At 37.6% G+C, this 24,706-nt stretch overlaps 1 protein-coding gene across 27 annotated transcripts in view; it reads right to left on the reverse strand.

Moving 5' to 3' along the window:
- PARD3 (par-3 family cell polarity regulator) overlaps window positions 1-24,706 on the reverse strand; it is a 708,800-nt gene that overhangs the window by 391,281 nt on the left and 292,813 nt on the right. For all 27 annotated transcript variants that reach the window (XM_001145290.7, XM_001144818.7, XM_001144902.7 and 24 more), the window contains one exon: window positions 18,257-18,437. In XM_001145290.7, the coding sequence (XP_001145290.6) occupies window positions 18,257-18,437 (181 nt within the window). The remainder of the gene's footprint in view (window positions 1-18,256; window positions 18,438-24,706) is intronic.

Here is a 24,706-nt window from a genome sequence, read left to right on the forward strand (position 1 = left end):
AGACTCTGCCTCAAAAAGAAATAAAAAATAAACAAAAATTAAAAAGCCTACATTAATACTCAATTTCCAGCCAATAAATAAGGATAATCACTTACGTGTGAACATAGAAAAATAAAGGTAATGAATCACTGCAACACATACACACTCTCCTACCTTTTTTAGACACTTAGAATAGCACTGAAGTAATAGCCCTGACTCTTGCATAAGAAAGTATAACACACATATCACCATTTTCATTACCAATAGATGGTGAAACATCATTTACTGTGGATGAGTCCAGAGGAAGACATACAGCAGCCAAGTTCCTGAGAATCAAAGTACGCCCCCAATGGTTACTCAATTTGTTTAGCTCAAGATTTTTTTCTCTAAGTATATGTTCTTTTTTTTTAAGTTGATAAGGAATAATATAACTACAAAATTATAGCCAAATCATCCTCTTAAGCAATAAAGCTTTGTTCTTAGATTTTAACAAAATGCAGCAGTCTAGAATACTTTGACAATAAAAAGAGTATGTGAAGATGGATGATAAATTAAAAACCAAATAGTTATCGTTTCAGATGTGCTTTCAGTAGCTATGTTTTCTAATCAAGGGTATCTCCATTTTCTACGATGATAGACTATTGCTCTGGACACTCAGCAAGCATATACCAGGTGAGGATATAGACACAAAAAGTTATTTGTGAGGTTTCCATATAAAATTACAACCTTGGAGAATGTATACAAATTGAAACAGATTTTTTAAATTGCATCCAGTGGAAAATAGTGTGAAATATTTCCTCAGTGTAAAGAAAAAAAAATCCCATTAAAGGAATCTGCTAAGATATGAAGTACACATTTAAATATGGATCTGTTGAAATTTTATATCTATAACATATGAATAGTCTTTTATCATGCTGCATTATCTAGAACCTGAAATGAATTAAGCATACTCTCTATTTCTCTAAGCCAACTCTGCCCAAGACCATGCGGCCCTTCCTTTTGATGTCACTGCTAGTTTGACAGGGCTGAGAAGAAAGGAGAGTCCAGCCATCTCTCAGTGTCTGTGGGAGATTGGTCCCAGATGCCTGAGAATGCTCCAGTCCCGGATATGACATAGCATAGTATTTGCATATAACCTACACACCATCCAGGACACATTAAATCATCTCTACGTTATTTATAATACCTAATACAATGTAACTGCTATGTAAATAGTTGTTATACTGTATCATTTAGGAAACATCGACAAGAAAAAAAGTCTGTACATGTTCAGTACAGATGCAATTTTTTTCGAACATTTTCAATCCATGTTGGTTGAAGCCATGGATATAGAACACACAGGCACAGAGGGCTGACTACATACCTGCTGAATGCAAAGCATCAAACCCATGCTACACACACACAGGGATGATGAAGATGTGATTCTGACTTTATAAAACCTTATGTGCTACAGAGGTCTGGAAGAAGCTACAAAATAAAGCAGAATGTAGGACACACACAAAACTAGAAAAGGGTGTTATGCTTAAGAAAATTTTAATTATCTAAAAGATTAGTAAATGCCCAAGAATGTACTTTTTCACAATCGAAAGAAGAAAGTTAAGTTGTAAAACAAAAATGGCCTTTAGGTCAATGTCCTCATGAAGACTCATTAGAACCAATCTTCCACCATTTTTAAAGTTTCTGTCCAAAACAGAATTATTAAAAATGTCTAAAATAGGCCAGGCACGGTGGCTCACACCTGTAATCCCAGCACTTTGGGAGGTCAAGGCAGGCAGATCACCTGGGGTCAGGAGTTTGAGACCAGCCTGGCCAACATGGCGAAACCTCATCTCTACAAAAATAGAAAAATTAGCTGGGTGTGGTAGCTCATGCCTGTAATCCTAGCTTACTCAGGAGGCTGAGGTGGGAGAACAGCTTGAACCCAGGGCACGGAGGCTACAGTGAAGCAAGATCACACCACTGCACTCCAGTCTGTTATGTTCCAATAACAAAAGTTACATAAAATAACATAAATTATAATAACATAAAATGAATACAGTAACATAACTTGTGTTACAATAATTTAATGCCTAAAAGTAAAATAAGTCATACAGAAGCGAAGAGGAGAGCTTCAACAAGAGAGAGTACCAGTGAAAGAATGAAACTTCCTAACATGCACAATATTCACAACCTGTACATAATTTTTCTCATCAAAATTTCCCATCTACAGCACTAAAAAATTACTATAAATATTACTTTTAATTGTGCAAAAGAGTTAAAAATAACTAATTTGTTACCACAGATTTTTATCAAGCAACCACAATTATATAATGGCTAGAGTTTTATTTGTACAAATATTGCCCCATATGGCTCACCTAAATAAAAAATGGTCTCAAAGAAATACTCACTGATGTGGCTTGGATACTTGCTCCCTGCCCAAATTTCATGTTGAACTGTAATCCCCAATGCTGGAGGTGGGGCCTGGTGGGAGGTCTCTGAATCCTGGGGACGATTCCTTCATGGTTTGGTGCTGTCTTCATGACAATGAGTTCTCAGGATATCTGATCACTTAAAAGTGTGTGTGTGGCACCCCCCTCTGCCCGACTTGCTCCTGCTTTCGTCATGTGACGTGCCTCCTCCCCCTTCAACTTTCACCATGATTGTAAGCTTCCAGAGGCTTCCCTAGATGCCAAGCAGATGCCAATGGCATGCTTCCTAGAAAGCCTGCAGAACAGTGAGCTAATGATAGTTACCCCAGTCCCAGGTATTTCTTTATAGCAATGTAAGAATGGGTGAATACACTCACTAGATCATTACTGTTCATTACTTTCCTTCCCAAAATACTGAAATCAAAATGATCAGCCCATTAATATCACTAGGTCAGATGCTCATTTCATATTATCATGGAAGACGATGTATTTGTAAAGTGTGTTATTTTCACACTACCGTAAATATTTAAATGCATGTAAAATGTGGTAGGCAAAATAATGCCTTCCCACCCTCCTCCCCGCCAAAAAAAAAAAAAAAAAAAAAGATGTCTACATCTTAATCCCTAGAACCTGCCATGTTACCTTACATCATACATGTGATTAAGGTAAAGACCTTGGCATCAGGACATTACCCTAGTGGTATGGAATGAATGTTGTGTCTACCAAAACTCAAGAGTGGAAATCCTAATCCCCAAGGTGATGGTATAGGATGTGGGGCCTGGTGGGAAGCTGTGTCCTCATGACTTGGATTAGTGCCCTTATTAAAATGACCCAAGAGAGCTTGTTTGCTCCTCCCACCATGTAAAGACATATTGAGAAGTAAAGATCTATGAGAAGGCAAGCCTTCACTAGACACCAGAACTGCTGGCACCTTGATCTTGCACTCGCAGCCTGTAGGACACGAGAAATGAGGTTTGGTTGTTTATCAGCCACCCAGTCTAAGGTATTCTGTTGAAGCAGCCTGAATGGACTTAGACAGTGGGCTCATTTGGATGATCCTGAGTCTCACTCAATTCAAGACTATGTAGTCACATGAGTCTTAAACATGGAAGAGAAGGTCAGAACGGAAGAGTCAGAGAGAGATGTAACCATAGAAGAAGGGTCCACAAGGTACAAGGTTGATAATGCTAGAGATGGAGGAAGGGCCATACACGAAGGAAGGCAAGTGGACTCCAGAATCTGGAGAAGGCAAGAAAACAGATTCTCACCTAGAGCCTCCCGCAGGAAGGCAGCATTGCCAACCCTGGATTTCAGCCCACTGAGATCCACACCAGACTCTGACATGCAGGACTGTAATAAACTCTTAAGCCCTAACATGGTGATGATTTGTTATAGCAAGAATAGACTAGTACTAATTGTGTGTGTAGTGATATATAGACACACACACACACTCAGAACTATATATACCCTGCTTTCCAAAATTGGAAAAAATAAACTATACATTAGACTTGGCTAGGTGTGGTGGTGACTACCTATAGTCCCAACTACTGGGGAGGCTCAGAGAGAGGATTACTTGAGTATGGGCAACATAGCAGGATCCCATCTCAAAAAAAAAAAAACCAAAAAACAACAACTTTGATTAAACTAATTTCCCACTTTTGAAGAAAAGAGGACAGATCTTAGACAAGGGGGAGAAGTGAGGAAGGCAGAGCTGGTGACTTCTTTTCTGGCAGAAGCACAGACACAGGCCCATGCATATCCCTGCCCAGCTGGCTTTCCTCCCCCTCCTCATAAGGGATCCAACTGAACCATGGATCACAGACCCATACTCAGAATTAAATGCAGTTTTATGCCTCAGTGTCCTTGTTTCTGCCTCCCATTCCCAACTCCCTTATTCTGGTTATTTAAAAAAATTGGCTATTATCAAATATTAGCAGATACTCATGTACTACTTAGACAAACTGATCACCAGCTGGTTTTTCTTGTTCTAAGCCACAAATCATTAGGCTATAACATCTCTGCCAAGCAATACAATATTCTTTTCCAATTCATTAACACAAATTCTGTATTTAAAATAAATACTTCTCAAGCTGTTTTAAATAACAAATTAACGAATGAGTCAGCCGTGGCTCAAAATGACATTTTAATTAAATGTGATGATAGGTTGAGTACCCTAGCAGTTCGCTAAAATGCCCTTTGCTTACACTTTTTCCATATTATGGTTGGGCAGAGGCATCCCTAACTGATCTAACTGTAATTTCTCATCTTAAACATGGGATCTATCTTTAAAAGATAATTTATTCTTAAATTACATGCTATTCCTATAATCCTTCCATATATAACCTCACTAAATATCAGCTCTGTGTGTGCCTACGTATATATGTATTTGTATATACAGACATTACATACTTTTTAAAAAAATTACTACCAAAGTACTACTAAAAAGACAAGAAAAAGAGGCTTTGTGTGATATGGTAGAAACACACCGCAGGATAGACAACAGGCTGCTGTGATGGCTATTACATATTCACCCTTTCCTCTGTGAGGAGGAGTGGGAAAGTGATTTATAGCAGCTGTTTAATCCCTAGGGTAGAAAATTTAAGGTGCAGAAAACTTTCCACAAGTTTTAGAGAGAACATAGGTAGAAAGGCGTTCTATGCTGGGAATACACAGTGTGCCAGTAGACAAGAATAAACAGGTTGATGGTTTGGATTTATGAGAACAAGAAAGGAGACATAGATGATGATGTCATAATGCTCCTTTTATGGAGTTATGAAAATCATTCATTTCATATATGGTTAACTGCTTTCGAATGCCAGTGAGAAAAGTAGTTAAAGCAGGGATCCGTTCTGAGACATGGAGATTTTATAAAAACGAGCTTTACTCTGGGAAAGTGCTATCATCAACCCATTCTTGAGCAAAACTATGCTCACTGCACTTCCACATTCACAAGCCATGCAGTATACACACTGGACCTCCCAGATTTTTTTTTTTAAGAGATGGGGTCTCACTCTGCCACCTAGGCTACAATGCAGTGGTATGATCACAGCTCACTGCAGCCCGAACTCCTTGGTTCAAACGAGCCACTTGCCTTGGCCTCATGAGTAGCTGTGAGCCACCAGGTACAGCTATTTTTATTTTTTACTCTTTTTGTAGAGACTGGATCTTACTATGGTGCCCATGCTGGTCTTGAACTCCTGGCCTCAAGTGGTCCTCCCACGTCTGCCTCCCACAGTGCTGAGATTACAGGCTGAGCCAATGTGCTTGTCCCCAAGATTTAAAAAAAAAAAAAAGAAAAGTATTTGTTGGTATGTAGGCAATAAATTGACAAATAATAGTTTGTAAATTACTAATTTACCAATCAATATAAATAAATTGAGTAAACACAAAATAACACCATGAATTAATAAACTGATTTAGACTTCTTTTTTTCCTTTAAAATGTAGCCCAGAGAGAGACTACTAGCTGTCCATTCCACGGAAAAGTTAGAGGTGAGAATCTCAGAGGCACACTTATCAGCACCTTGCTGGCTTGTGGGCAGCTTTCTCTTAGTCACTGAAAAAGAAAGGAGTCACTGATTGGGAGTGACTCAGAAATTCTGAGATATGAGGCACCTCTCCAGCTGGGTAGAGGAGCCAGGCAGGAGCAAACAGAACTGGGGACACAAAGCCACTGCTGACACTAAAAGCAACGAACAAATAAATAAGCAAACGTATTATCAAGAAGTAAAGGAGAGATCTATATCAAGTGCAGCGAGAAGAGGGGAAAGGATTGTATCTGCCAGGCTTTCATGCTGACAAAGCAATCCACAATATGGGTCTCTGTGTGACATGCATCAACAGAAAAACGAACCCAAGTACCTGGTTGGATTGAAAGATAAAAACAACAAAAAAAGAACTCTTGTTTATTGACCAGTGTACAATCTAATCTTGGCAAATGCAACAAACACTTTCAGGCAATTATTTTCTCCATGTAACACACGTCTTACTACCATTTGGAAATGGGATTTCTTGCTTTGATTTAAATAGGCTTTCTTAACATATTCACAGCTACATTCCCATTACAAATTTTCAAGTGTAAGTAACTATTTCTGCTTCCGATAAACAGGTAACATAATTAGGCAAATAAGGCTTATTCCCATGCAAAGGTAAGAGTACCAGGCAAGACCTCAGAATCAAGTCAAATATAATAGTCAAGGGTAAAAGGAAGTGAAGAGGGAAGAATTGGGCAGTGGGTAAATCTTTTGTGTGGGAAAAAATGAATGTGCAAACCTGTTCTTCCCTAAGATTTCATCAGGTTTTGAATGATACAGAGAGCTTTGTGCACAGGGGGTCCAGTAGCACATGGTTTGGGTCTAATTTCAAAGGCAAATTCTGGTGAAATCTGTGACTCACGCCATCCTAACGGGCCACATGTCAAGGCTCTGTGGATACCCTACAGGCAGCCCTGTGGACCCACAACAGGCAAGCCTTTCCAGATGAACGCCAGGCCAATGTCTACATCTGATGACATGGGGCAGAATATCTCTAAAAAATAATACTTCCCTGGCCAATGGACTGCGTCAGTTACTATTATAAAGTGTAAAATATTATATTACATATGTGTAACGATTTTTAATTTCAGGCATCACAGAGATGCAATTAAATATATGGGCCAAATGTTTATTCTGCTTAAAGACAACTTAGAAATACTGATGCCAGGCTGCATGTGGTAGCTCACGCTTATAATCCCAGCACTTTGGGAAGCTGAGGCAGGCTTGAGGTCAGGAGTTCGAGGCCAGCCTAGCCAACATCATGAAAGCCCATTGCTACTAAAAATACAAAAATCAGCCAGGAATTGTGGCAGGTGCCTGTAATCCCAGCTACTCGAGAGGCTGAGGCAGGAGAATCACTTGAACCCAGGAGGTGGAAGTCACGGTGAGCCGAGATGGCACCACTGCACTCCAGCCTGGGCGACAGAGGGAGACTACATCAAAAAGGAAAAAAAAAAAGAAAAGAAAATAGAAATACTGATGACATAACAGATAGGAACTGCAAAGATGCTTGGGCCCCACCAAAGTCAGGAGTTTGGAAATGCCACAGATCTTGAGGGGTAATAAGTACTCATACATTTTCAGCAATACCTCTGCTTGTCTTGAATTTGGAGACCTGAGCTTCAGTTATGCCAAGAGTACAAAATACGTTATTATTTTACATCGAGCCTCAATTTCCAAATGGTAAACATCAGGAAGGTGAACTGGGAAGTTTCCTAAGGAGCTGTTGCACCCAACAGATTTATGAAGATCTTTTCCAAATCTCTCCTATACAATATATTGATGGCCTCAATGGGGAGAAGCCATGCACATGTCTCAATTTTCATGAGCCCAATGGGAGCAAAGAATTCCTGGGCAACGCAAGCAGATATAAATGACATGATACACTGAAGAGAGTATAATGTTATCTAAGTCTGCTCCACTGTCAAGTCCACAGATGAAATGTTTCAGTCCACCGAGGTGATCACTTATATGTTATTAATGTGTTAGAAAACCTAATATTACTTATGTCTCTATGTATGGAAAATATATCTTGTTCATGTTTTATGGATGAAAAATGTCAACAGGCAAATTAAAAAATAATTTTACAACAAAAATCACCATGTTAATGGCCATTTAATTGGAAATCTGAAGGATAAAATAAATTTCATTGTGATTGCAAATATCAGTGAAAAAGAAGATTTTATTTGTGTTATTTAAATATAGTTCTCTGGAACACACAAGTTGATTCACAGCGCGCCTGCTGCTGCACTGCCGCCGCCTGACAGCCTGTCTTATCTGCCAAATTGCTCATTAGGTTTGGCAATTTTCACCTGCGCCTCCAGTTTATATTTCAGCAGGGAATACACATCAGTCTGCTTTTACCATCTTCTGCAGTGAGCTTCCAACGCCCCCACAGTAGCACAGTGTCCCTGATCTGCAACCCTCCAAACACATCTTGCATATACACCATTATTTTTAAATGCCAATACAGCTCCCAGTTTTCTAACCAAAACTACGGGAGAATATGCAAAGTAAGCCCTGTATTACAAATACTAAGATGACCAATAATTTACTTAATTTTTTAATGCAAAAAAGAACGCATAAACCATATAAACTTAATTTCTTAAATGCTCATCTTAAGAGAGTATTTCTGAGTGGGGCGCAGGGGACAAGAGGGCAGAGGATCCTCTTCCAATTGGCTCTGACCCCTCCAACCTTTGTTACAGGTCGGAAAAAAGAGTACACCAATTTATAAATAAACAATAGAGGTAACGTGGCAACGGGAACAAAGAGGTGGCTGAGAGTACTACTCAGCTCTCTGCCTGTGCCTGATTTTGCCGATCCCTGCCAATGAGCACAGTGACATTCAGATCGATTTAAAAAAAAAAAAAAAGGAGATACTTTGTGGGCAAAAAGCACCAAAGATATAAAACAGAATGTCTGAAACCCCATAAAACAACTTCTGATGGAATACTGTTTTTCATTTTGCAGAAGTAAAATATTCACCACCAACCCTGCAATTAGCTAGAAAATTACAATAATTACAGCAATTTTGTATCCCATCTCCAATCCAATTAATAGATATATGACCTTGTCAACATGTAATAATCAGATTGCATCTACAACAAAACTGGATGGGTTTTATATGCTGAATAGAACTTGCACAGTAAGAAGGTAATTATTTGAAATACTGAGAATACCATTTGTATGCCATGCTCCACTTCACAAGTTAAAAGGAAATACAATAGGAATATTATTTCTATTTGCAATATGTATTTAAATCAGATCCAGAAAATAGTACTCTTGATACCAGCAAATGTTAGGAGGACAGATCTCTATACCAAAGGTGTTGGATATTCTAGAAAGACAAAATCAATCTGTATATGCTTGCTAAGAAAAAAAATTAAGAAATCAAGAAGTGGGAGGGGGCACTAACTTAGGTACAAGCTTTCTATAACAATTATTGATATTTCTTTAAGGTCTAAATGTTAGGAAGATAGTAAAATCTTATCAGTTAATTAAATACCATCATTTCAGACAAATTTCCCAAGTAATGGATAAAAATTAACTAAAATTAACATAGCTAATAAAAGGTTTAAAATGACAAAAGATTTAAAAGGCAGCAAAAAAAGAAATGAAATAAATCAGATACTTTGTTTCCCCAAATTTTTATAGCAATACCATTTCCAGAAATTTCACCATTCCTCGGGCTTACATCATTTTCAAAGGAAACTTCGTTCTTCAGTCTAGATCTTCCGGAGGAGATATTTAAAAATTTGAATTGTGAGGTAAAAGGAATCCAGCCATGACCTAAACCTGGGCTACCCTCAAATATCTGACTTCTACAAAAAGTCCTTGGGAATTGAAGAAAAAAAAAAAATCATAGAGTGAAAAAGTCATACACAAAATATCACCAGCCTTGGACTCAATGATTTGCACCTGAACTGTGTGACCCTGAAAGCTTTAGATCTAAGCCTGATTTGTTAATATTGAAAATAAAGACAGTTAAATGTATATCACAGACATGGTTCCAATTTGACTCTGTAAAAGTTCCACTCCATCTACCTAAGGGGCCAGTAGTGTCCCATTCCAGAATACATGTCCTAGTTACTTGGGCTGAGTAATATCTCAACCCCTTTACACATCCCCAGGAAGTGGATCTGCACTCAGGAGACATCATCGCGCACACCATTCCACAACTATCTGTTAGTCTAGTGCTTCTCCTGTGTCCCAGGCTGCATTAGAACTGTGAACATTATCTCATTACTATACAAAACCATCCTGAGGCAGGTACTCAAAGAGGCGACCAGTTTAATTACCTACTAACCTTGCCCAGTGTCCAAGATGGTGTGACTCTCTTTCCTGTACTCTTTCTGAAATGTAAACACTCTATATTACAAAGGAGTATCTGCATAACAAGCTCATGTTGAAAGCATAAGTAAAATATACTCCCATAAAGTATAATATACACTCAAACTTATCAAAATCTGGGTGGGGGAAAAAACCCCAACAGTTATGTAGAATATCTAGTAACCAGTTTCCTTTAGAGCAGAACATGCATCTACCTGGGAGCATGCAAAGACCTTCCGAGAGATACATTTTAAGGTATCCCATGTCAAGCTCTTCGTGTTCAATATGCATCATTCCCTAAAAAGGTTCCACGAGCCTGAAAACAAGGGGGTCAAGGTGTAATGCAGTTTCTTCCCACCCAATTCTCCATGGTCAACAGCCCCAAAGCCAGTATGTCCATGAGGCAGTGTCCAGGGCCACAATAAGTTTAGAAGCCCAGGACAGTGTTTTATTTTCCTTTAAAATCAAAAGAGAAAAACAAATTTTTAGAGTCAAAGAAAATGTTTTCACTTTTTTCTCACATCAGAAGAAAATGATACTCTTAGGGGCCATGAAAATCAATTCAATGATGCATAAAATGGAAAAAGTACAATATTGAAATATTTAAAGTTAAATAAAATACAATTTTATGACTGATATTACTATGGTGAGGGCGGCCCATGATGGCCAAAGTGCCCAGAGTCCAGGAAAAGTCATGATGGTGTCCTGAATAGCTCTTCTGCTTTGCAAAATTTAAAAAACAAACAACAAACACACGCATTGAAAAAATGACAAAACAACAACAAAAAAAGCGTCACCTGTCCTGAATCTTACAATTGATGTACAACTCTGCATAAAAACTTCCAGGATGACAAAGCACAGTTTAATACAGCAGCCTCAAGGCTGAGAACATAAATGCCTCTGGAAAACAAACACTTTTGCCACTCAAGTAGTTTCTAGATCCCTCCTTTCAACAAAAAAGAAGGATATCATAAGCTAGTTTTCAGCTCATTGATATATCTACAAAAATAATTTCTGACAAAGGACCACTAATTGGTGTTTAGCATTTAACTTGGAGGGAATTAGAAGAATTGAGTAATACTGATGTAACAAAACTCTATTTACTCCCTAAGTTCTGACTCTCCTTCCAACGTAGGAACAACCAGAGAAAGCCAAATATGAAATTCTAAACAATGACACCATATATGGCCCTATTCTAGGTAGCCCACCTGCAGCTACCTCATGCCAGCAGTTTCCAATCAGAGCACACCCAAGCCTTCCCATTTCTCCATGCAAAAGCATTCCCACTCCTCAGCCTGCCTGGGAGCCTCCGTCAAAGGCAAGCCATGATAGCTGCCCCCTAACTACAGCAAGCTCTGAATAAATAGCCTTCACCTGTTCTCATTTGGATGGTCTTATTTCCACATTAAAAAGCAAAACGTTACATATTTGTATATTTGTGCTATTTTGATCTATTATATATTAATAATCACACAGTACTATATTTAAAATTTTAATGTACTTTGTTTGTTGCAAAGAAATAAGATGACCAATAAAAATATTCAAGCCTAAAAATGATAAGGTTAAAATTCAGTGCTATATGGAGTGGGGGAAAAAATTCAAAGAGAAAAGTAATTAAATAAACCTTCAAACTACTAAGAAGTGCCTTGAGTGTGTGTTTCCTTTATTTTTTTTTTAAAGTACCTTTATTAAGGATAATTTTGAACCAACATATAGAAGTAGACAGAATAGTATACTGAATCTTTAGGTAACCCATCCCCTAGCCTGTACTATTCTGAAGAAAATTCTAGAGATATTATATTAATCATAAATAACTCATTACATACTACTAAAAGGTAAAGGTTCTTTTAAAAATAATTTCAATAACCTTATTGCATCTAAATAATTCCTTACTATTAAATGCCCAATTTGTGTTTTATTCATCAGCATACAAATGTCATTCTTTGTATTAAGCTTCATTTAAATCAGGATTTAAATAAGATCCAGACATTATGATTGGATGTTACATCTCTTAAAAGTTTCTAATAACTTATAAATTCCCTCTCCATCTCTTTCTGCCCCTGCAGTTGATTTTATTGAAGAACATGGGCCATTTGACTTACACAGTTTCCCACCATCTTGACTAGGCTGATTGCACCCCTATCGTGTTCACATGCTTCTCAGGGTTCTGTATTTCCTGTAAATAGGCACTTGGATTTAGAAGTCTGATCAGATTCATAATTAATTTCTTTTGTCAAGACTACCTCATAGGAGATGTTGTGTTTTTTTCATCAGGAGGCATACAATATTTGGTTGTCTCTCCTTGATTATTATTTTTTAATGGTGACTGTCTTAGTTCATTTTGTCCTGCTCTAACAGAGTACCTGACACTGGTAATTTATAAAGAACAGAAATGTACTCTCTCACAGTCCCGGAGCCCAAGAAGTCCAAGATCAAGGGGTTGGCATCTGGAGAGGACCTTCTTACTGCATCCTCACATGTAGGAAGGTGGAAGGGAAAGAGAATGAATGCAGCATCCTCACATGACAAAGCAACAGAGTAACCCCAGTACTTCAAGCTCTTTTTATACTAAGCTATTTTTATGCTAAACTCTTCTTTTTATACTAAGAAGTAATTTTTAATACATATATACAAAGTGATTTCCTCTTCATCTACTATTTGGTTACAGAGTGATACCACTCATACAAAGGATATACAGAATAGATTTCTTTTCTTCTTTGTGACAGACTCTCCCTCTGTCACTCAGTCTGGTGTGCAGTGGACAATCACAGTTCACTGTAGCCTTGATCTCCCAGGCTCAAGAAATCCTCCTGCCTCAGCCTCCCGAGCCACAGCGAGTGCAGTCACACACCACCATGCCCACCTAATATTTTGATTTTTAATAGAGACAAGATCCTTTATAAATGACCAGCCTGGGCTGTTAATTTTATCTTTCTTTGAACAGTTTTCCAAATAATAAGCAACTTTATGACCTGAACACCTCCCATTAGGCCACACCTCCCAACACTGTTGTACTAGGGATTACATTTCCAACATGTAAATTTGGGGGGACACATTAAGAGCCTAGCAATGATCAGTACCTAGATCCATTATGTCATCAGAAGTTGCAGAATAGTAATATTCCAATGCTACCATTATGTCTTCATTTATTAGCTGAAATACTTACATAAAAAGCAAGTATTTGGATATCCCGTGAAACCACACTACAAGGAAACGCAGAATAGATGACTTATTCCTGCTTTCCTTTATAAGGTTTCCAAATAATAAGATGGCTCACTGGTAGCCTTCTCCTTGCTTGCTGGCTTCTTTATTATCATTATACACTCATGAATGTATTGCTGTTGCTATCTGTATTGATGCTCCCACTGTCCCGTCTTTGGCCAGCAGGAACATCGTGTTGTCTCCTAGGCCCTCTGGCCCACCCTAGTAATCTTTCATAACTGCCCTATTTTCTGATATGACAGGACGATCCAGGATGATCCCATACATTTCCTGTAGAGACTCGCATTCAGGCATTTCTCTAAGAAGCTCTGATCCCCTCAAATGAAAAATGCTATTTCCAGAGCATAGTCTGGATTGAGAAATGCTGGAGTTACTGGGTTGGTCATTGATTCTAGACCTTTTCTGTGAATATACACAGGAGTTTTTCTTCCCTCCAGGTTCCTTTTTTAAAAACTAAAACATATCAGGAATTAATTATGACATGTCTAAACTGAGGACTACCCATTTTTTGTTCATTCTCCTTTAACTTATATCTGTACACTTTTTCTTCTATACTAAGAATACTGGGTACTCAATGACACCAGGAATGACAAAATTAGAATATTATAATTTCCCATCTCTTTCATCCTGTAATACCCACCCAAAAATCTAAGATTAACAATACCAACAACAAACAGTTTCAGGGTCCTTGTCATTAGGCAGTTCTTTTTTTCCTTAGGATACATCTCCCTTTGTACAAATTCCTTTGATTTAAAGTTAATTGAAATAGTTACTCTTGTTATGTTTAAGCTACCAAAAAAATATATTTATGGTCAGATATTTCATACTCATTTTTTGTTTTTAAAATTAAAATTTATTAAGTGTATGAATATTAATATTCATTTGAAATGTTTACTGTAAAAATTAAAAATTGATCATTTTATAATTGTGTAAAAGATGATATAGTTCCAACCTCAAATATACAGAAGGAAATAGTATGCATCTAGTTTCTATTTTACTTCCTCCATCCTATTCTCTCCCTTCTCCATAGGTTGGTTAGTTGGTTTGTTTGGAGCCAGAGTCTCATTCTGTCGCCCAGGCTGGAATGCAAGGGCATGATCTCGGCTCACTGCAACCTCCACCTCCCGGGTTCAAGAGATTCTCCATGCCTCAGCCTCCTGAGTAGCTGGGACTACAGGCGTGTGCCACCATGCCCAGGTAATTTTTTTGTATTTTTGGTAGAGACAGGGTTTCACCATGTTGGCCAGGCTAGTCTCGAACTCCTGACATCATGATTCGCCCGCCTTGGCCTCCCAAAGTGCTGGGATTACAGGCGTGAGCCACCGCACCCAGCCTGGATTATCTTACTTAACTTTCTCATTTCTTACATTTTTATTAACTAGTAATCACATGTTTGTCTTCTAGTTTAAGAGTGTTATTCAGGATACTGTTCAATATACTGGAATCAACAAAATGTTTCTCAAGTTTTAAGTTAACTGCTATTTTGACTATACAAACAATGATGTATTTAATTCAGGGTTTCTAACCATGGCACTACTGACATCTGGGCTGCAGAGTTCTCTGATGTGGGATTGTCCTGTGCTTGTAAGGTATGTACCAGTGTCCTTGACCTCTACTCAATGCCCAACTCCACCAGTTGTCCCAACCAAAAATATCATCAGACACTGATAAATGTTCCTTGGGGAGAAAACACTTCTGTGGTTGAGGAGCAATGATTAACTAAATCAGAGTTCTCTCTGTATTTTCTACAAAAAAAGCTCAGGGTTAAATTAATGGCAGCTTCTAGGGAAACATAAAAAGACCTCAAGATGAGAATTCCATCTATGAAAACCATCTAGGCTTTACCTTAATACCCAAACTTCGTATCCATTTTTCTATGGAAAAAAAATACATACTCTATATATTTTTCTCAATTTCCACCAATTCTTTATGGAATAAAGGGGATGAGTGAATTCATTCATTGGAAAACACAGGAAAGTGACCACTCCTTCTTTAAGGCAAAAATTAGAAATTTATTTATCTAAAAAAAAAAAAAAGGCTTTATCAGTCATGTCCCCAACTAGTGTTGATTATCCTTCAATTAAGCAAATCTCTACATATTGTTGGCTTCTTTCTTTTCATATCTGTAAATAGTTAGACTACCATTTACTACTAACTATAGCTCCTTGATAGCAAGCGCTAGGCCTTATTAACTCAACCCAGGACTCACCACCTAGCACAAGGCATGGCCAGTACGGACAAATTCATCTTCTATGTCTGAATGAACGTCATTAATGCGGTGGCAAAAATCACCTTGACAGGTGACTCGTGTGATGCATTACGTTCACATAGTTATGGACCTGTGTATAGTAGATGCTTAACCCAATGCCTGCCAAGATCTGAAAATCTAAACCTTAGCATACCAAAATGAGAACAAGAAAATAAGATTTGCATATTCTCCCACTGGTGGCTGCAAGACAACACATATGCTTCAAATGTAACTTCTTTTTCTCAATAAAAACAAGATAAAAAGAGATATTTGGGGTTTAAAACACCATTTAAATTTTAACACATAAGGCCAGTCAAATGTGGATGGTTATGTGTTAGAAATTTTGTTGAGTCCAGAGGAGTCAAAAGGTAAAAATTGACGGAAAGTATGTTAATCAAATTCATAAATCAACATAAAGAAATTAACCTTTCTTCTAATATTTTTTATGGCGTGGCTATATTAAAGCTACAAATTGCTTTAGAAAAGATACAACACTACAACGGTAACATAACAGAAAGTTCTGTATTTAAGTATATACATTACAGTGTTATTACTCAAATAAAGACACTATTTTCCAAACTTCTGGTATCTGAATACCTGAACTACTATTTAAATTTTCCATGAGTCAAATTTAGGCAGTCTACATTGTATACACAGGATCATTCCAAGCAGATATCCACTAAGTCGTAGGCTTAATGAGCTAGTAAAAAATCAACCAGGGTAACTAGTGTACCACCTGCACATCATTTTGTATACGCTGTATGGTACATGCCTCACCTTTTGAAAAACACTGCCCAAAGCAAATCTAATGTAAGAATTTTTAAACAGTATATCCTAGTAGTCAACAAAATTATTTTCACAAAATTAGTTTCTTGCATATGTGCATAAATAAAGCTAAATCTCTTGCATATAAAAAATATTCAACTAAAACAACTTATAGGTTCTGTTCCACCCCAAGTATCCTTGGAAACATCTGTCATTGTATCTGAGTCCGATCTTGTCTGGATGATAGAAAGCAATTGTAGGAAGTGGTTAGCACTGGTCTGTAGCTGCACGCAATCCTCTAGAGCATCACTTACGTATCCCATCTTGAACTACACCTTCTAAATTCTCTACACTCTGTATGGCGCATTGTCCTGTGGGTTCTGATGGGCTAACAGATCTCTAACTGTTAAACTGCTCTTCTTTCCTTGTTCTCTTTATATACACCTTCAAGGGACAAGAGAAGCAGAAGTAGTTTGTAAACATCTAGAAGCAAATTGCCAAATTACTACAGATTGCTATCAATGCAAAAAAAGGGAATTAGGATGCATTTTTAGAAGAATAAATTATATATTCTAAATATTATCTACCTATATTCTGTATCTTAATTATATATATATTTTATTAACACATATTATTACCCATCTGTTTATAAATATCTACTGAAGACTACCAATCAGTAAAGACACATAAGACCCAAATTTTCTACCTGAAAAAAACTGAAGTGTTTCCAAACAGATGTACCTAAAAAATAAATAATCCTTTTTTTTTTTCTCTCACTCTGTTGCCCAGGCTGGAGTGCAGTGGCACAATCTCAGTTCACTGCAACCTCCATCTCCAACCTCCAATCGTTCAAGCAATTCTCCTGTTTCAGCCTCCCAAGTAGCTGGGATTACAGGCAACCGCCACCACGCCTGGCTAATTTTTGTATTTTTAGTAGAGATGGGGTTTCACCATGTTGGCCAGGCTGATCTCAAACTCCTGACCTCAGGTGATCCGCCCACCTCAGCCTCCCAAAGTGCTGGGATTATAGGCATAAGCCACCCCACCCAGCCAAAAAATCTTTTAACCTTATACATTTATTGAAATTGATCTTCTAACTCTTAACAACTGCTCAATTACAAGATTATACAACTATAAACACTAAATATTTGTAGCAAAAATACCTGACTTTTATGAGTACCTTCCAAGAATGGCTAACAGAACTCTTCAGGCAAGTATCCCAGATCTGGAATACACAGGGTCCTAGGATTCCTCATATAGGACTCACTATGTCCATATTCCCCTTCCCTAAGGAGGTATTCTAATCACTGCTCTCCCAAATCCCTGAAGACAACTTTGACATGGCGGTCTCTTCTTCCCCAGCTCTTCAGATAAAGTTCAAATAATATAAATGATGGTTGTAACAGAGTTGACTGTAATGAATGATGCTACGTTTTGTTTCAATGCAAAGCTCTTTGGTCATTTCTACTTGTTCTAGCATTCAGATAAACATATGGAAAGGAAAATCCAAATAATTTAACTTGAACTATTGTCCTTATTTACAGTTAGCGAGTCACGGAAAGTCTACTAGTCGAAAGTAAAGAAAGCCTAATCTATTACAATGTAAAGAACTGCCTACTTCTCTTGCAAAGAACATTTGCCTGGGTCCTAAACTTAATTTTTGAAAAAAACAGATAATTAATTCCATTTACAGGGTCATGGATGAATAACAAAAGTTGGTATTCCTGCAAATTAAGATGAAATGGAAGAGAAGAAAGAGCTTTCACTTACTTGCTCGAAGGACTGAAGGTGTGACCTCAATTTCACTTGTTGCTTGGTAAGGCTGAAAGGCTGAGACATTGTTGGTGCCAAGCTCACTACCAAATATCTCTGGGCTCTGGGTACCCGTGGAACTGGCACTGGTGCCATCACCTCCGTGATGTGGATCCTGCTCATCAAACACTGCTACCAGCTAGAAATGAAAGGTAAATGTGCACTTATAAATAAAGGCACTTAATTAACTACCAAAATTTTGTACTATTTTCACATAATTCTACAGTGCAAAAATACTGATATAAATGACCCTAGAATGGTAAGTTTTAGGAAGAAAAACCTCAAAGAAACAGTGTTTCCCTAAATTTTGATGCTTTACTTGTATAATTCTAAGTCATACATTTCACATTCAAAAGTCTATGGGTGAAAAAATAATAAAATTGTTTGCTATCACAGCATGCTAAGTCAGGGACAGCTATAAATCTTAAAAATATAGGATATATATTTAAATGGAAAAGAAAAATGCAAAAGTGTGTATATATATGAGTATACATATATATCTGTGTGTGTGTATACACACATGGTATGAACTACTAGTCACATAAAAAGGGGATATTAAAAACTAAACATGTATCTTCTCATCTGTGCATAAGATACATGCTGAAGACAAACCTGTCATACAAATATTCCAGTTAGTAAATTTGTTTCTCTTTAGCAATTCTTACTCTACTACACCCCACACACACACACACAAACACACGCACACCAAGAATGAACAAAAGAGTGCAAATATGTTTGATAATGAAAGCAGATGTTTTCACAGTCAGAAACAGAAGTTACAGAGAAGAAAAAGCTAGAATAAACTGGTGCTCAGAATGGAATCCAGGACATCAGTATGAGCTCAGTTTTTGTTTGTTTGTTTGTTTGTTTTGTTTTGTTTTGAGATGGAGACTCACTGAGACACCCAGGCTGGAATGCAATGGCACGATTTCGGCACACTGCAACCTCCACTTCCTGGGTTCAAGTGATTCCCCTGCCTCAGCCTCCCAAGTAGCGGGGATTACAGGCGTATGCCACCACACCCAGATAATTTTTGTATTTTTGGTAGAGACAGGGTTTCATCATATTGGCCAGGCCAGTCTCAAACTTCTGACCTCAACTGATCTGCCCGCCTCCGCCTCCCAAAGTGCTGGGGTTACAGGCGTGAGCCACTGCTCCTGGCCAAACTCACAGTTTTTATAAGTACATAGTTAAGTAAACACACCGACAAATGGGTAAGTATATCAATAAATGTTAATGAATGTGTGAGTATAAAGAGTTCCCAGCTCTGTCCACACAGAGATCCTAGAAACAATGGCATCCCCAGTGCCACTGAGCATGCCTAGTACCCAGATCGTGGTTTCTAATACCATTCTCCAGTTAATGAACAAGGGTCCTTGAAAAATGGTTGATTTCAGGGCTGTGGTCAGGGAAACACATGGTAAGCCTGGAATGCCTTGTGATGTCAAAAAGGGGTACTCAAAAATGATGAAGGCACATCAAAGGGAAGCAGGTGTCAACCTGAAGGGGCTCCCAATGGACAAAGCTGAGACAACTTACAAACTAAAGAAATCATACTGGCATTGGATCATTATCCAAAGAATAAACTAAAATCCATGAGTCCATAATGATATAAATAATTGAACAAATAAATGGTAGAGAATAAACAGCTGTTCCCTGCTGTAGCATTCCAAATAATAAATAGAAGGAATGATGGCAACAGAAATCATCATTAGGCAACCTCCACAGTAAAAATTGTTCAGGTAAAATCTACTAATGGATACTAACATTAATGGGTGTGAATATGATAATAAACAGGATATTTGCATAGCTCAAAATGTCTCCCCAGAAAAGTCATTTTGACTAAAAAGCAAAACAGTAATATCATTGAAGTGGAGAAACTTGGCAGCCACTGCTGCACCCAGGTTAACGTCATTCATAGTAAGATGCAGCAATATCAAGTACCATCTGATAAAATACACTGGGAAGTATATAACATTACTTTTTTGGTATTCTTGCCAAAAATGTATAACGTCCATCTAATCGTGAGGAAACATCAGACAAACCCAAATTGAGGGATATTCTGAAACATAAATAAGGCTCTCCAAAAGTATCAAGGGTCATGAAAGTAAAAGAAAGAATAAGGAGAATGAGGAAATTGTGCAAATTGGAGGAGTCTGAGGAAGAATGAGAACTACATGGAGTGGGAGGATAGAAAAAGGGCATTAGTGAAAAAATAGGCAGAATTCTAATGAGATCTGATTAGTTGACAGTACTGACTCAGTGTGAGTTTCTTTCTTTTGATAATTGTTCTATGATTATGTAAAATGTTAACATTAGGGATAGATGAAGTGTATATGGAAATACTCTGTAACTATTATTCCAAGTTTTCTGAAGTATAAAATTATTTCAAATTAAAAATTTTAAATGTTATAATATTTATAAAAAGCTATAAAAATAAAAAAGTACTCTGTCTTCTTATAACTAATACAGTTCTTAAAATGCTAATATACTTCTTATAAATCCCAAAGCGTAGGCCAGGTGCGGTAGCTCACACCTGTAATCCCAGCACTTTGGGAGGCCTAGGCGGGCAGATCATTTGAGTTCAGGTGTTCAAGACCAGCCTGGCCAACATGATGAAACCCATCTCTACCAAAAACATAAAAAATTAGCCGGGTGTGGTGGCACGCTTCTGTAATCCCAGCTACTCGGGAGACTGAGGCAGGAGAACTGCTTGAACCCAGAAGGCGGAGGGTGCAGTGAGCCGAGATCCTGCCACTGCACTCCAGCCTGGGAAACAGAGCGAGACTCCATCTCAAAATAAATAACATAACATAACATAACATAACATAACATAACATAGAAAATAAATCCCAAAGAGTAAAAAACTTCTAAGGATCCACAATGGCTGCCACCTTGGAGATTCACCCTTCAATCCCACACCTAGCAACTCAGCTTAGCCTTCCAAGAAAAGAACCATGACTGGAACCAAAATAAACCCCTCTACTGCCTCCAATCCAAGCTTTTTCAAGGCCAACACTTGTCTCAGGTCAAAAACAGAAACGCGAATGTACAGAATATGAGTAGGACTCATAATTACAGTCCTCATTTTATAAATGGCTTTGTCGTTTTGAACAAATGCTATTTCCATGAACATTTATATATCATCAATCCATTTATCATCGACACAACAAAGAAAACCATTGTACAGTCACAAAGAGACAGGAAGCTCAGAAACCTGCTGACGTATAGATAGAATCAGCTGATTAAACAATCTGGAAGAACCAGTACCAGGGTTCATACCATACCATGGTAATTGGTATGAAGAAATCACAGTAGGATGAATAATTGGGCCACTCAACCTTATAATGAACAACATAAATCAGAAAAGAAGTCCTTAATAGTTACAAAAAAAATGGAAACGTATGCATACGTATACACCAAAACATCCATATATAGTAAAATCAGTTTATCTGACAGTGACTTGCAAGTGTCTGTCTGTATTAGAGACACAGACATTCCACTAGATTAGGGGTCAATGGGCAAACTTTTTCGAAAAGAATAAGACAGTAAATATTTTTGGAGCTGTGGTCCATACCGTCTCTTTCATAACTACTCTACTCACTAATTATAGTATGAAAGAGCACCCATAGACAATACAAAAACAAATGACTGTGACTACATTTGAATAAAACTTTATTTATAAAATAAACAGGCCAAATTTGGCCCATGGTCCCTAGTTTGACAACCCAGCCCATCTTTCTAGTAACATGGAATTTTAGTTTCAGTTTGAGCAATAAAACTAAAAGTCAAGGTACCTTTGTAGCCCAAAAAAACTAAAATACTCATTTCAAGCTCTGCATGAAGATTTTGGATTGCTATACTCGATTTTAATATCATCATACTTTTCATAAGGTGTGTGGCTTAATATGCATTTTGAAGATATTAAGTTTTGACATTTTGGTGCTTAATTGGAAGCAAATGAAATTCATGTTTTGTTATTAACTTTTCACAATGATGTGTTCTCTCAAGAATCGAGTCCTTTCTGCAAACTGAAAATGGAGATTGAAAATTACAAAGAATGAGTCTTTAAATGCCACATGATGGAAGAGCTTATACATATATATTAGTTTCAATAATTATCTCCAGCATTTTTAGAAAACATTATAGAACCACAGTTGGTGATTTGCAATATGCCAATAACATACAATTCCACAGCTTTCTTTTAAACCAAAATTTAAGTGCCAGGTCCCAATATGAAATAATTTTGTGTTAAACTGGGAAAGATATATAATTTTAGAAAATCTACTCTATAAGAATGCATATAGTAACACAGCAAAAAAAAAAAAAAAAAAAAAAAAAAAAGGTGGGGGGAACCTTCACAAAAAAACTGCATATTAAAAATCTCCATCATGCCCTTCAAAAAGTAAAGGAAAAGTCTTTTAAATTTGTGAAATGTTACTCAAATTCTAATTTAACAGATGGAATCTTCACTGCTGTCCACAAAGTAGATCATTTTGAAAGTTCATTTTTTTCCTTGCAATAATTATTAATCTCTCTTGTGTTCCATTCATCTATCAAGTCTCCATGAGAAAAGACAGGCAGAATTTGGATAACACCTACAATAGCCCAAGCAGAAATAAACTCTAAACTTGTCACCCACTTTCCCCTACCTCAGGACAAGTCACTTTAACTATGAAACATCAGAACCCCCCAACAGAAAACCTCTTATAGAAACATCACACAGAAATGCTTATAAAACCCTTGGATCTAGGGAAGTCCCTTTAATAGGTAAAATTAAGACCTGAAAGCCCACAACTGCATGTAGCAAAGTGGCTAACAGCAATAGAGAATCAGAAAAAGCTACATTCAAAGCCAGCTCTGACCTTATTTTTTGGGTAGCTGTTGGTAAATCCAGTGGCCTCTCTAACATCTCCAGACCTTACTCTCCTCATTTGGAAAAGAGGATGGTGGTTGTGGGTAGACAGAATAATGGTCTCCCCAAAGTTATCCATGTCCAAACTCCTGGAACCAGTGAATGTTACCTTCTATGAAAAAGGGACTTTGCAGACAGGATGGAGGTTAAGAACCTTAAAATGGAAAGATTATCCTTCATTATCCAGGTAGAGCCCCATCTAATTACATAAGTCTGGAAAAATGGAGAGCCACACCTGGCTACGGCCAGAGAGAGACGTGATGATGGCCAGAGAAATACTACACTGCCCACCTTGAAGATGAACAAAGGGAGTTATGAGCCAAGGAAAGTGAGCAGCATTTAGAAGGCAAGGACATGGATTCTCCCCTAGAGCCTCGAGAAAGGAGCACGGTTAACACACTGATTTTATGGCATTCTGACCCATGTCAGCCTTCTACCAAGCAGAATTGCCAGGTAATGAATTTGCATTGTTTTCAGTCACTTATGCCTGCTCTGCCAGATGTAGGACAAATAAAGAGATAAGGTATACAACTTCCAGAACACAATAAGCACGTTTACTATGAGCTTTTATTAAATTATATTGTGATGGTTGATAAATACGTTCCACTTTTGTAAATATGAGAATTAGTTTCAAGAGTAAAGAAGACTGATGCAAAGCTCAATCGCTGTGTCTTGGATCTACACACGAATAGTAACGGGAAAAAGAACACGGAAAGAAGACAACATGCTAGAAAATGCATGTTCATCGTAGATATGGCACAAAATGAAGACCTTCCACAGACGCTCTACATCCTCCTCTAGAGGGCCCCACAGAAACACAAAGTCGTTTTTATTATTTCACTTAACAGGAAGCAAAGCTGAGCCTCAGAGAGATGAATCTGACTAGCATATAAATAAATACAGAATAAATTTGAGATGGGAAATCAAGTCAAAGATCCTATTTTCTCCAAATCTTCCTGCTCTGGAGCATCTAACATATCCACAGCACAGGGCACTGGCAGGCTACAAACTAAGATTATCTGCAGACCTCTGAATAGGGTTCTGTTCGTTTTTGATTAATCAAACGTAATAACCTGCCTTTACCAAATTAATGCAATTTTGATGACACCACTTAAAATTTTTCTGAACGTATCTGAGGGTAATGAAGATCATCACAGACAATTCATCCTGCTGGTGCCATCACTCAGTCTTAAACAGAGGGCTTAAAAGGATCAAAGAACTTGCAGATTCTACCCTCATACAGGAAAATGAAAGCTGATTTAAGCCAAGTCTAAGTGAAATCTCAAAGACCTCTAGGTTCAAACTCCACACACCCTGATAAGCCATTTTATTGTGACACCCTGTGAGCAATCTCTCACTTTCCATTGCTTTCTTCATGTATAAGCTAGACATATCCAGGGAAAGTCAATTATGATGGGTGTCATTGGATACTCAATGTCAATATATGGAATTGTTTTCCTATGAAATAAAGACTTTTAATTCTTTTAAAAAGG

Source organism: Pan troglodytes, chromosome 8 (assembly GCF_028858775.2).
Source record: "Pan troglodytes isolate AG18354 chromosome 8, NHGRI_mPanTro3-v2.0_pri, whole genome shotgun sequence".
In the NCBI taxonomy this organism is placed as follows: Eukaryota; Metazoa; Chordata; class Mammalia; order Primates; family Hominidae; genus Pan; species Pan troglodytes.